Raw genomic sequence first — 13,489 nt, forward strand, 5'->3', positions numbered from 1 at the left:
ACATAAAAGTCACTCTAGTGCAACAGAACAAAACCTAAGCTGCTAGTTTTCTGGGGAATTCTTCAAGGATGACTATTGTGACAGACATCACCACTGTTCCGTTTAAGCGGAGTTGGACACTACAAGGAAGAAAAAGCTCAAGTGAACACAAAATAACGACGTTAAGGGTAATAAAAACAGAAGTCCTGATTTTATTTTTAAACTTGTCAATTTATAAATATATGGACTACGAAGCTCTTTTTAACAGCTGAACTGTTTAAGCTTTGACTAGTTCTGCTGTGGAGCGTTACTAAAAAATTCAGCCCAGGCAAGCGCAATTGAGCGTGCACCTTGTGAGGAGTGCCTGGCGTCGCCCAGGCTTCCGCGTGGGCTTGCGCAAAAAAATACCAAGAAAAAATACCAAGCGCACATGAGGACCGCCCGGCGTCGGCCAACTCGACCTTCGAGGACACCCGTAATCTCTCGCGTGCTGTTCTTGCCAGTTCACGTGCATTCACGCCTGAAGTGGGGAACACAGACATGAGTTCGTGAAGCCAGTTGCCAAGGCTTCAAGCACATGCTAACGTAGTCCACTCTGGGAGAGATGTGAAAGCCTGCGGACAGAACGATGCGTACCAGTCATGGAGAAGTTTCAGCGGCAAGTTCGGAAATCCATAGGAGGTGCAACAGCCAGGCCGCCGACAAAGGGAGGGGGGACGCCAGCTCTGCAGTTTCTCCTGCCTTGCACCACTCGTGCAAGCTGCACCAATTTTGTTTTCGTTTTATAGCCTGATATGTGGCGATAAAACTTAAGAAAACACGCACAATTTTTTTCTGCTTAACATAACATTTTGACAGATGTCTTCATTCTGCATCATTGTTGATTTATCAATGCAAGCAGTGGTTAAAAAACAAAAGGGGAAACACGAGTGCTGAGACCCCCCCCCCCATTTCCCCTCCAAAAAAATCATAAACAGACTTCATAGCTTCTTTCAGCAGTTTTTTTTTCCTTTATTGGAGATTTGTCTGGGCTAGTTGTTGGCAATTGTTAGGATGGCAGAGCAGTTGACAGGGTAGCACATGTGAGCACATAGAATAATAAACATTATGAAAAGAAAATTCTAAGCAACATGACAATGCACATGGCAATGCAGGTTAAAATGCAGCGTAAAACAATGTCAATGTGTTGAAAGCACAAAGTTTTCAATTCTCACGCGACAAATTTGGGATCACAGATGTTATATCACAAAGATTATTCCACATAATTGCACTTGGCAAAGCACACACTGTCGCATGGAAGGCAGTGCGCTCAGTTAATTAAGTACAGTCATCACAGTGCCTACGGTGGCACCACCCACTCCCTATTGGCAAAAAAAGCCACATGCACAGTCGGGCAATTGTGTCCTTCCACTTTTTCTCTTCGGGTTGTTTTCCTGTGCTACGACGCGTCGTTCACCAGCTTGTCAAGTCCAATAGTGGTGTCGCGGCCCCTCAGCTGAACGTAGAAGTGCCTTCGGGGCAGTTTACAGATCCCCACGTGGCCAAAATTAATCCGGAACCCTCCAGTACGGTGCCCAGGTGCAGCTTCGGCACGTAACAACCCCGCCAATGCCGTCTACGTCTCACAGGTGCACAGTGCCGAGGACATAGAAGTCATCGATGCTGTGCGCTTGCGAGATGAACACAGCTGCGTATTCTACCTCAGACAGCCCTTCCCGCTTGTGAAGGCAGGCTGGTGTGGGGGGCCAGGTGTTGCAGCAGACAGCGGGGCCCTTGTCCCGGTTGGGAGGAAGTGGTGGATGCCAGTGGGCTCGGTGGGAGCCCCCAGCTCAGCTTCCAGGAACCCCACCAAGAACTGGGGTGAAAAGCCCCGCTGTGGTAGCACTGCAAGAAGCAGCACGCCCTGCGCGCCAGTGGACCAGATGATTGGGCCCTGCGTCTCCACCCCAGCCTGCATGCCACGAACAGCCGCCACGGACGTCTGAAACAGGAACAGATGCAGCGCGTTCAGACAAGTTTGGAAGGGCTCCAACACGACTGCATGACCAGCAATCAGACAGAGGGGAACACATGAGTGGTCAAGGGACCACCTTGCCAAGTTGGAAGCGTAGCAAGGAAGGGCAAAAGGCTGAGCAGCGTGCGTGCTACCTGCACCTTGCCCACCTGCAATAACTGCCATCACCAAAAACACAAATCCTAACCACTAACCAGAACCAATGCCCAGGCAGGGGAAAAAAATACCATGAAGGCTGAAGTAACGTACTGCATTGTACAAATACGCGAGCTAGCCACTTTACCGGCTGGGTTTCGGGAAAAGTGTTAGCAAGGCTGCAGTGAATTGGTCCCTTGTTGGTGGCTGCACTGATCAGTTTTACTATTGGTTGACAATCCAATAATTGATAACACAGCACAACTGCGGAGTTGTGGCTTAATGGGCGGCAGAGGAGAGAACGTTGGCGGCAGAGGAGAGAGCTTTCATCATCATCATCATCACCATCACCACCAGCCTATCTGCGCCCAGTTTAGGGCAAAGGCCTCTCCCGTTAATCTCCAATTATCCCGGTCCTGTGCTAACTCGCCAAGCTTTATTGCAAAGCAGATGGTAAAGCGTGAACCACAAGGCGCGTTTTTACACGTGATTCGTGCGCGTTGGCGTTGCGAGTGCAATATTTTCACGCCGAATCGGATCTATCGCGCCCGCAGCACCTGCTACCTCAGTCAGAAACTGACGCGAGACGCGCACGACAGTGGGAGGAGCTTGTCGACTTGCCCCAATAAGGAGGCGCGCGCCTCATGGCGGAAGTTTTGAAGCGCTCGAGACAGCCAGCTGGCTCAGACAGATGTTTAGGCTTACCACCCCAGCAGATATTGCATGGGCGCTTTCACTAGCGGCGCGGATGATGGTTTATAGTACCGTTTTCGCCCTCATTATAAGCCCCTTTACCGCACAAGCAACTTCGTGACTGCTTTGAGCAGCATTTTAGAGAGCTGTTAGAGGCAGTCGCTCGAGATCCCCACACCTCTTCGCGGCCAAAGCCGCCACACCATGTTGCTGCCGCCGGCCGTGCCGCGCAGCGTGCAGGTGTGTCATGGCCGCGCCAGCGCGCCTGTGGCGTGCGCGGCGCATTTTCGCCAGCAGAAGAACTCCCTCCTCTTCGACGCTTGCGGCGTAATGAGCACGCCACATCGAGGAAGCCCGTCGAAACGAAGCTTCGGCGCAAGAGTGGCGCAGATTGCTTGAAATCAGAGTCCTTGTACCAGGATGTAACAGGATTTACCTCTCAGTGCAGTTAACCGCAATTGGCGCAGCTATCACATCACTGCAAACATATCATATACCCATTTCACCTAGTGTTTGCATGTTTGCGGGATTTGATACAAAATTATTCCGTCTCTGATCTCTGGAATGTATGCACACTAAGACCGATCACCATCACCACTTTATCAAGCAATATTGCGTATTGCTGCAACTTTTGCAATGACAGAGCAAAAATTTACCTACAGTACAGTTGCACCCTTTGGTCCTTATAAAACATCACGACAAAAGATGGCACTTGCCCCACTGCTTTCCATTTGCATTATATTGTTGTTCTTCCCTTTCACTATTTTGAACTTTCACTACCGTATTTACTCGCGTAATCCTCGCACTCGCATAATCCTCGCACCCCCAACTTTGCAGCGGCGAAAGTTGCCTGCTCGCGAAACCCGCATGGTGCACGCGCTCTCCAACGCGCGCCCTCCCCCGCCGCCTCTCTGTTCGGCGGAGAGCGCTGTGTATCCAAGGCCATCCAGGCGCCCTAACAACCTGCATGGCTCCTCCCTAACAGGCGCCCTAACACGCTACTCACACTGTACACTGTACTTGAGCCGGTTTCGCGTGCGCGCAACTAGACTACGTTCGCGCAGCCCGCTGTCGTGTCGCCGTCGTGGTCCCGCCGTTGAGTGGCAGCAGTCGGTGAGTCACTCGCGTCAGTGGTGGATAGCTCGCTGCTGTTTTGAGAACTTTTTGATCTAATTGTTTTGTGCTTGGTGCCGCTTTGTCATGGGGAGGAACGCCAGCTACACTGCCGCTTTCAAATTGAAAGCGAAAGAGTACGCGATCGAACACGGCAACCGTGCCGCAGGCAGGCACTTCGGCGTCACCGACTTCAACGTGCGTTACTGGAGCAGGGCACGCACATACGACGACTAGATAGGGCGCGCGCCAGAAAGCAAAGGCGGCAGTTTCATGATCGCTGATCGACGGGAGACTGTTTACGTTGTAAATAATAAAATAAAAAGAAATAGCTGCTGTTGGCAACACTAAACTTACCTATACAAAAACCGACCGCTACATTTAGCGGGACTGGCATAAGGCAAATTGGCAACACTGTGCACCGGATTTTTTTTTTTCCGCATAATTCTCGCACCCCTAACTTTGCATTGACTTTTCCGGAAAAAAAGTGCGAGGATTATGCGAGTAAATACGGTAATTCAAACTCAGATGGCTTCCTCTTGCAGTTCAAATTAATGCCCTTTTACAACAATCGAAAATTCGTCACAGGAATATCGCGTAACATACAGCATAATGTCAAACTTGAGTGAAATAGACAAAATACTGCTAGTGTACTTGTTCTCTATCATTAGAGATGTTCACTTCAGACCAACCAACTCAGTTTGCCTAGAAGTGTTCGCTGCGGCTAAAGATTTACAGAAAGGCGTATGTAAAATAAAGTTCTACTTCAAGCTGAGCTTAGGGGGGACGCTGCTCTTCAAACAGCTTCCCTTAATTGTCAAGTAAACTGTGTGAAACTTGTCACTCTTGCTGGTTTTTTCAACTGATTCCATCATTTTTGAGTCGGTCAGTTAGTTACCAAGATAATTAGACCTAATTAGTCATTTTTGGACGAACAATAGACAAGACAGTGTTAGTCATACAACAGTAATGTCTGTATATTTTCCAGTACTATGAACCCTGGTGAGTGCCATAAGAGAATCGGTTTTTTGACGCACCGCTTGGAACTAATTTTACGGCTCATTAAACTTTGGTGGCACCAGTGGCAAGGAACCATTTCGAATGCCCATTTCAAACACCAAAGTTCAATGAGCTGTAAAATTAGTTCCAAGCGGTGCGTCAAAAAAACCACTTCTCTGATTGCCCTCACCAGGGTTCATAGTATTGGGAAATGTAAAGATTCCAGTCCTGTGACTAACACTGTTTTGTCTATTGTTCCTCCAAAAATGGCTAATTATGTCCAATTATCTCAGGAACTAATTGACCGACTCAAAAGATGATGGCATATTTGAAATCAGTGGGGAAAAAAAACAGCAGACTAACAAGTATCACAGAGTTCACTTAACATTTAAAGGAGTACTGACACGAAATTTTTATGTTACGTTTTTTTCGCTGCTATGCGTGCCTACCAGCCCACTCATCATAGAATGACAGATTAGACGGTCGAGCGCAGCGTAAACATTCATTTACGGCGTCGTTTATTCGTGCCAGTTTCGGTTTCGACTGAAAAACGCTGAGCGGCCGCCATGACAGCATGTATAACATGACGTCACCATTCTTGCCGTATCGCTGCCTCTCTGGAAGCGCGCGCGAGCGAGCGCACGCGCGCGCCCAGACCGGCCGAGGTTTTCGCCGTCCCCACAGGCCCGGGCAGCATGACGTCAGTCCCAAAACCATGACGTGTACACACGCCCGAGCAGTGCGCGCCAACCACAGCCAGCGCGTCGGCTTCGTCACGGGAGCCCCGACGTCGGCAGTTTGGGTCACGTAGCAGATGATGTCACGTCGGCCCGCTCTGGGCTTTCTCGTGTGGGCGAAGATTAAAATGGATTTTAAATATGTTTCACTGAACGGTTGCTGTTGAAACTTGCTGGGAGATATCTCCTGATAAAAAGGAAGCGTTTTACATAGTTATCTCAGCTTTGAAATTTCGTGTCAGTACTCCTTTAAGGGGGGACACTGGTCTTAAACCTATCTTCCTTGTTTTTTTACCAACTGCAATGACACTTGACTCCCTGATGTAGTTTGCTGTGCTGATCTCAAATCTGCACTTATTTTGTTTCTGTGCCAATTAGTTTTTAATATAATTAACATTAATTAGTGATTTCTTGCGTAATTAGTAGAAAAAAGCCTAACTAACTGAAAGTTGTTTTCTTCACACCAAAATGTACTAGAAAGCACAAGGAACACAATGTTAGGAGTACTTTTTTGATAAGGCCACAAGTAGTGATTTTATGGCAGTTTAAAGTTTGTTGTTCAAAACTTGGCACCATGAGGTCTGGTTCAGAGCGAAATAAAAAATTTTCGACGCATATAATAAAAATTCTGTTCCTACCATTGTGTGCTTTGCACATTCTGCTCCATGGCACAACAAAAATTATAGTTTTGTGTGCCCTGAGAGCTGAGATAGCTCTTCCGCAAGTTTGCAGACAGGCCAAAATTAGTGTTTTGAGAAAATGAAGAAAGAAACAGCAGACTCGTTTTCAGTGAGAACAACAACAAAATTGCAGTGTATTTACACTGGTATGGAGTCAGTAGCCACCAGGCACATAATCTGTTTGACTGGAGGCACCGGAGTGGCGCTTCTTGAAAGCTCGCTGCATGCCATCAGCTGACTTGTGCTTGCGTGCAGAGGCGGATCCTCGACGGCGGTCTTTTTCTGCCATACGCTTCGTGCTGGCAAGCCCAGGGTTCAGGTCAAGTTGCTTGAGAATGGAAGCCGAGGCTCTTTCGTTGCCTGCGTTAAACTTCAGCACCGCCTCAGCCACAGCAGCTTGCACAGTGAACAGCGACGCGTGCTTCTCCTTGGGTGCCAGGGCCCATATCATGGAGTGGAGGGACTCATTGGAGTTCTGCGTTTTGCCTTGCAGGCAGCGCTGCAGGAGCTTTTCGTCCGAAAGACGCTTGTACACAGGTAGAAGAGCCTCGCACACGTGAGGTGGCAGGTTGTATCTGTGTTTTGGAGTGGGCTCCCCCTTTGCCTTGGCAGCGTTCTGCCGGCACCACGAGTCCGGGCCTGGTGGGCAGAGGCTGTGGTTGGACACGGTGTCGTTTGAAGTGATGTGGTGGTAGGTGGCCATCACCGCTTTGTGCATGGCCCTGACGTTGCCACTGTGCGATTTCAATGCCCAGCCATAATAAGAACTGAGCTTAGTGACAAGGTCGCCAGTTAGCCGACCCTTGCCACCGAGCCTCTCAGATGCCGAGCCCGTACCTTTTGCAAGCAGGTTACGCAGGGTGGTGCCCATCCTCTTCTTCACATGATTGACACAGTCTTCCTTCTTGATTGGAATAAAACCATACACCTTGGCATCCACCAACGCCAAGTAGGTGCGGCTGTCGCCGTCTGACAGAATTGTGGTGTACCTTAGTTTGTGCAGCTGCAGTGACCTCTCAAAGAGGATGAGACCGGCCTCCACCTCCATCTCACCAGCCTTCTTTTCAGTGTTTTTTTGACAGACGTGATTGTCCTTCCAAGCTTGGTAAGCTGGGTCGCCTACCTTTGGCCCGCGCTCGCACCCAGCACAAAAGTTGCTCAGCACGACGAAGTCTAGAACTAATCCCGTAAAGAGTTCGATAACCACGCCGACGCCGATGTGAGACGAGTGGCCTCGCGTCATCCACGACCCGTCGTACGTAACACAAATGTTACCGGGGTTGTCCAGTTGCAGATCGTCGTAGAGCTTTCTCACTGAATGCGCACTTTCGGCCATCACGTTGTCGGCAGCGCGAGTCGCAGCGGGCGCAAGCTTCTCCTTCACGTAGCCTTGCCACGTTTTGGTGTGCAGCCCGCGGTGAGAAATGTTCATTGTAGCAAACACATCGTTCAGCGCGGTTTGGCGATTTCCCGTAGCCTGCATCGCTCGCGCGGCGAGAACGTTCACGATAAACGGATTAACTTTCTTATCGCTGTTCACGCGGGGAGAGCTCCACTCCGAGGCAACATCACCGCAGGTCGCACACGCGATAACCATCTTTACGGAAAGGCCGTACGCCCGCTCGCCGGTTCTAAATGTCACGCTGTCACCGCAAACGCTGCACTTTACAGCCGACAGCAACATGTTGACGCAGTCCAAACTCGCAATCACGAAGCTGCTCTCGTCAGGTGGGCCGGGAGGAGTGTCGTCGGCGCTCGTGAACAAGTTGGATTTCCGCTCAGTTGCAGGAGTTGAAGAAAGCGCTTTCAACTGTTCGTGTGCAACCACCTCTCTCTGCAGCAAATCTTCAGGTTGCAGCATCACTGTGTCGCGTCTCATACGGCCGCTTTCCAAAGCATTTCCGCTGACTGGTGGGGCCGTTAGGCCTACGTCGTCGGCGGTGGCTTCCGCGCAGCTCGGCGCGGGTAGCGCGTCAGGCCCGGCGCTTTCCTCCGCTACTGCAGGACTCTTGTGGAAGTTGTACAAGAACCGCTTCGCTTTTTTCCCAAACTTGTGCCTCGTAGCAAACTTTAGCTGGGCCTTCGGCATGGCTCTTTGCTTGTGGTGCGAACACGATAAGCAAGATGGAGCCGCCTCGGATGCGCTCGCACTACCAGAGCAGACGATGCAAACCAGGCTCTGCCAATCAGGAGACGAGATTTGGTCACGTGCCTTCTCTCGGCGAATGGGATCGCTAGTTGCGGGGGTTTTCGGCGCCGTTTTGCTATTCGGACAATGTCTGCACGGGGGCAGTTGTGGCGCGAAAAAAAAGAAGAAAAGCCGCTCTTTCAAACGATACCGAGGTTGCCGCGATCAGGCATGCGGTACGACCGCCGCACAACGCGAAAGTAGGGCCGTTTTTGCATCGGCTTCAGCAAAAATTCAGCTCCCACGCGCGTTATAAATCAATATAACGTTTTAAATACTGGTTCACGAGACACAAAACTTCGCACATAGAGAGAATAATAGTTGCGGAATTCGAAAATCTTGTTTTCAAAAAATCGACTTTTTCGCGATTTTTTCGTCCCAAAGACCCGTGTCCCCCCTTAAGGGAAGCTGTTTTAAAGGGGCCCTAAATAGGCTTCCGAAGGTCGCCATTTCAATCGCGCAATTGCTAGAGTACCCCTTCACGACAACGTGTACCAAATATTACACCTCTGCGTAAAGCAGGGGCCGCACAAACACGAAAAAAAGATTTCACTTTCTCTCCTGGCTCACCAACCATACCTTGCCGCCACACTTGCGCGCTCTGACGCAGTTCTTTCCGGCTCTGACGCGCCTCTATGACGCACGAGACACTGCCCAGTGCGGCGCCGCGAATGCGAACCACAGCGACAGCGCTCACCGTGCAACCGGAATCTGGTGGGCGGAGCATGCGCGTCGAGTGCTAAAAAAAAAAAATAAAGCGCGCGCAGGGCTTGGCGCAGCCAATGACTGCACGTACATCAAGGAGGGTGATGGATTGCCCTGTTTCTCTCGGTGGTCTTGCGCCGGGTCGATGACGTCGCGGCTTCCACAGTGCTTCGGAGGAGCTACTAGAGGAGGAGAGCCCCAGGCCTTATCGGCGGCCCCTTTTAATGAGCGATAACTCGGCTAATACTTAACGAATTTAAACAATTTTTGCGGGATGACGTTCCTTGGATACGCAAAATCGTAACATTTGGCAGCCTATTTAGGGCCCCTTTAAGAGCAGTGTCCCCCCTTAACAATGATGCATGATGAAGCACGCCAATTCGAAAGGAACGCACCCATTTGGGGAGGAAGTATGGCGAGTCCGTCCCCAGCAGCAGCCTGGCGAGGGGGATGTTCCTGGCGGCCTCGATGAGCGGGTCCCCACTGACGTGCTCGAACGCCACGAGGGGCGCCAGGCCCAGGCAGAGGTTGGGGAAGGCATCCAGCCACTGCTGCGTCTCCCTCCAGCCACCGGTGAAGCAGTGCCGGTGGATCGGGTAGTCTCCGGGCACCAGCTGCAAGCACGGCAGGGACATTCAGGGGGCCAGAATAATAATGCCTGCCACGTGGCAAATCTGGCGTCATTTAGAGCGAATGACATTAGCTGCAAATAGCCAGGCGCTTACGCGAGAATACTTAACAACATCCAGTAGTAGAACGAGTTTGGGGAACATTCGCATTAGCCTCCAAACGAAATGAGCAGCCTCGTCAGTCTCCAAAGCCTACCAGAAAAATCGATATTTCCCCTTGCACATTGTCCTATGTTATATATTAGGGGTGTGCGAATATCAATTTTTAAATTTCGAAACGAATTCGAATAATAAAAACAAAGTTCGAATCGAATCGAATATTTTTCGAATATTTTTCGAATACGAATACTTATTGTTTTTTGTAAAATAAAAGTTTTCACCATCTAGAGACACAAAAACTGCAACTTTTTTGCACAAGAAATCACACAAAGTAAAATTAGGAATTACACAATACCATTTCACTCAACAGGTTAAGGTCTGCCCTCACTTAAATGTTAACATGAAGAAAGGATAACTGCTTGACATGTTCGCGGGGAGCAGTGACAACCTCCTGCTTGTCACGACTTTACCAGATACCGAAAACAGCCGCTCACTTGAGACACTAGTAGCTGGCATGCCCGAGCCCGTGCACATTGCCGCGCGCTGATACAGTAAAATCTTGATGATACTAATCTCGCGGGACTGCGAAAAATATGCGTATCATCCGAAATTCGTATGAACCAACACAGACCAAAAAGTTTAGTGCTGAAAAAAGTTTTCTTTTATTTCTTTTCTTACTTTTGCGTGAAGAAATTCGCGATTTTTTTCTGCTTTTTTTAACCCCCGTGTCGCAAAGCAGTCCTTTCTGGAGCTTCGTAAAGCTTCGCGCTCATCTCCTCACTCGCTGTGCCCAAGCTCGCTAAAAAGATAAAGAATAAAGAATTCTTTATCTTGATGTACTACATCCTCCCCTTTGCTTTCCGAGGTTGTCTTGACTGCCAATTCTTATTTCTGTCTTATTTCAACGAGTCCCTCATTTCCTATTCTGATTCGCTACATGCATAGCGAGGGCCTCTGTTCTGGCAGTCTCGGTGCCAAGGTTAGCTTAAGAGGGTTCAACGCTGGTCGACCACTCTCGACATGTCGTAGACGCTCGAGTCACGGCCCGGGGGTTAAAAAGAAGGTCCCCTTCACCCCGAGTAGTCCGAGTGGCGCTGGCTACCACCCCCAAGCGCAGGAGACAAAAACACGTGAACATAAATACCCCAGAAAGTGGAGGCCAAAAGTAGCCCCGCCGGTAGCGTAGTGGTTATCGCACCAGACCGGTATTCTGGAGGTCGTGGGTTCGGATCCCACCTGGCGGGCATTTTTTCTCCACTTTCTTATTTTCCAAATTCTTTATCTTGATGTACTACATCCTCCCCTTTGCTTTCCGAGGTTGTCTTGACTGCCAATTCTTATTTCTGTCATATATATATATATATATATATATATATATATATACACACACATACATACACACACAGGGTGTCCCAGCTGTCATGCACCAAGATTAAAAAAAAAGAGTAATGGCGTTACTCAAAGAAAACCTAGTGCGTAATGTTTGCGGTACTGTGGAGAAGTGGCGATAAAAAAACCCCGCGAAATACGAAAAATATCATGTGTCGGCGTTCCTGTGCGCATCATAAAGCAATGCCCTCAAACAGGCCAAGTTAGCCAGAATGAAATAAACAAAAGTAAAAAGAAATGCCACCGAGTTTGTGCTTTATATCTGCCACAGGCGTCTTGCGAAACTTGCTGCTGCTGCTGCTGCTCCTTCAATGCATGCCATTATCAAGGTGATGCGCTGTCTCTTCAAGTGGGTGACAGGCGAAGCAGTTGCTTTCAATAAACATATTTGGAGGCGCTGCTTTACGATGCACGCAGGAGCATATTTCACGGGTTTTCTTAATCAGTCGGAATAAATGAGTACGCAATTAGTTCGTGGCTGAAAATACCGCAGTTAGATGCCCCTCGTGGGTACCTGCAAGTGCCTTATTGACACTCTAGTGATTAGGACAGTGATTCTCGAGTTAGAAAATTAATTAAAATTAATTAACATTCATTAACAACAAAATTACTGACCAGCTGCCGCCGTTGCAATGGTCTGTCTCGCGGTCCGAAGGCAGGCGTCGAGTTATGTGTGCCGTATTCGTGAACCCCGACAACAAAATTGGGCGTCGCAAGATTGCCGTACACGCTCGCCAACGTGCCCCCACAGCGTACGCGTCGACCGGGTGTTGGCGGAGTAGTGCTGGTAGGCACAAGATGGTGACGCAGGAGGAGGAGTCGAAACTTTACAAAGCGGAGGGGGGAGAAAAATAAAAACTCCCCCCACCTCCCCGAAGGGGATCGTGCGGAAATGCAAATGCATTGGGTGCACCGATGAGTGCGTTGCGGCAAGCAGTCACGGAGAGAGGCGCGCGCTCCACTGCATTTATATATATTTTTCCGAGCGCAGCGAGCGGAGAGAGGGTGCGCGGAGAGGAGAGGAGAGAGAGAGAGACCCGCGCAACACGCCCGCCCCGCGCGCGAGCTCTCTCCGCCGAGCTCCGCGATGCGATGCGAGCGCTCTCACACGCCCGAGCGCGCTCCTCCTCTCCACTCACTCTCCGCTACTCCGCCCAAGCTCCGCGATGCGAGCGCCCTACCACGCCCGCGCGCGCTCCTCCTCCCCCCTTGCCCTCCGCTACTCCCGCCCGAGCTACCACCTGCTCCGGTTGCTAGGCGCGCCACAGCTGTTGCTAGGGGCGCGGAGAGATAACACCTGCGTGCGGACGCCGGCACAGACCGCACGACAACCCCCGACTAAGAAATGCATTCGCATTTAATATGTAAGGGCAGGGAATGGTGCCAGAGGGAGCGAGTTCGGGCTGTGCGCTGGAAAGTGACTAGGGTAATTTGACGACGGATGCCGCGAGAGGAACGGTCGTGACGGCGGCATAGTACGGTAGTTGTGTGGCGCACTGCTCGGTTGGTTGCAAACAATGGAGTCTTGGGTTGGCAAAAGGAGGAGGGGGGGGGGTGTGATTTCACAACGCCTACGAGGCGCCAGCCAACCTGTCTGCAGAAATTGCAGTAAATCTGCATTCGTTCTCTATACTTTCCCCTCCCCACCCCCTTAGTTCGGTATATTAAAGGGGCTGTTAATGTCAGCAAGACATGGGCCCATGTCTAACAACAACAAAAAGATCATTTTTCCAAAAACCCACTTGTGGAAATCTGGGAAGGTATTTGCTGCTGTACCCCTTGCTGCTGTATCCCTTGATTTGCTGTTGCACTTCTTGCTATAACTGTAACACTGAGGGCTCAATCCTTTTGAAATGGCATTTGGCTCACTTCTATAATTACAGTCAATAGCATGAATTTCTGCTATAGGCTTCAGTTTTTTTTTTCGTTACTTTTCATTTGCAGGAAAACATTGCCCGTGTTACCCAGACCACCCGAAAAAGGATCCCCTAATGCCATGGAAGTGTGTGCTAGGTGTGCTAGCTGCGAGGTAATTGACTGCGTATACACGAGATCTGAAATTCACTGTTCTCTGGCAATTCAACTAGTGACTTTTTTACTTTTTTTTTCATTTGCAGATTGCCACAGGG

General features: G+C 49.9%; 2 protein-coding genes across 2 annotated transcripts in view; both read right to left on the reverse strand.

Annotated features, from left to right (window-relative positions):
• Positions 1 to 966: 966 nt before the first annotated feature.
• Positions 967 to 13,489, reverse strand: part of LOC144155911 (uncharacterized) — a 29,835-nt gene continuing 17,312 nt past the window's right edge. Inside the window, exons 5-6 of the mRNA XM_077687618.1 lie at positions 9,639 to 9,857; positions 967 to 1,960 (exon numbers count right to left, since the gene is read on the reverse strand). Coding sequence (XP_077543744.1) covers positions 1,676 to 1,960; positions 9,639 to 9,857 — 504 coding nt within the window. The 3' untranslated portion in view covers positions 967 to 1,675. The remainder of the gene's footprint in view (positions 1,961 to 9,638; positions 9,858 to 13,489) is intronic.
• Positions 5,322 to 8,959, reverse strand: LOC144155910 (uncharacterized). Its single transcript, XM_077687617.1, has one exon. The coding sequence runs from the start codon at positions 8,437 to 8,439 to the stop codon at positions 6,505 to 6,507; it is 1,935 nt and encodes a 644-aa protein (XP_077543743.1). The 5' UTR covers positions 8,440 to 8,959; the 3' UTR covers positions 5,322 to 6,504.

Source organism: Haemaphysalis longicornis, unplaced genomic scaffold (genome assembly GCF_048455015.1).
Source record: "Haemaphysalis longicornis isolate Haplotype H1 unplaced genomic scaffold, Haemaphysalis longicornis Haplotype H1 scaffold_1, whole genome shotgun sequence".
NCBI classification, from domain to species: domain Eukaryota; kingdom Metazoa; phylum Arthropoda; class Arachnida; order Ixodida; family Ixodidae; genus Haemaphysalis; species Haemaphysalis longicornis.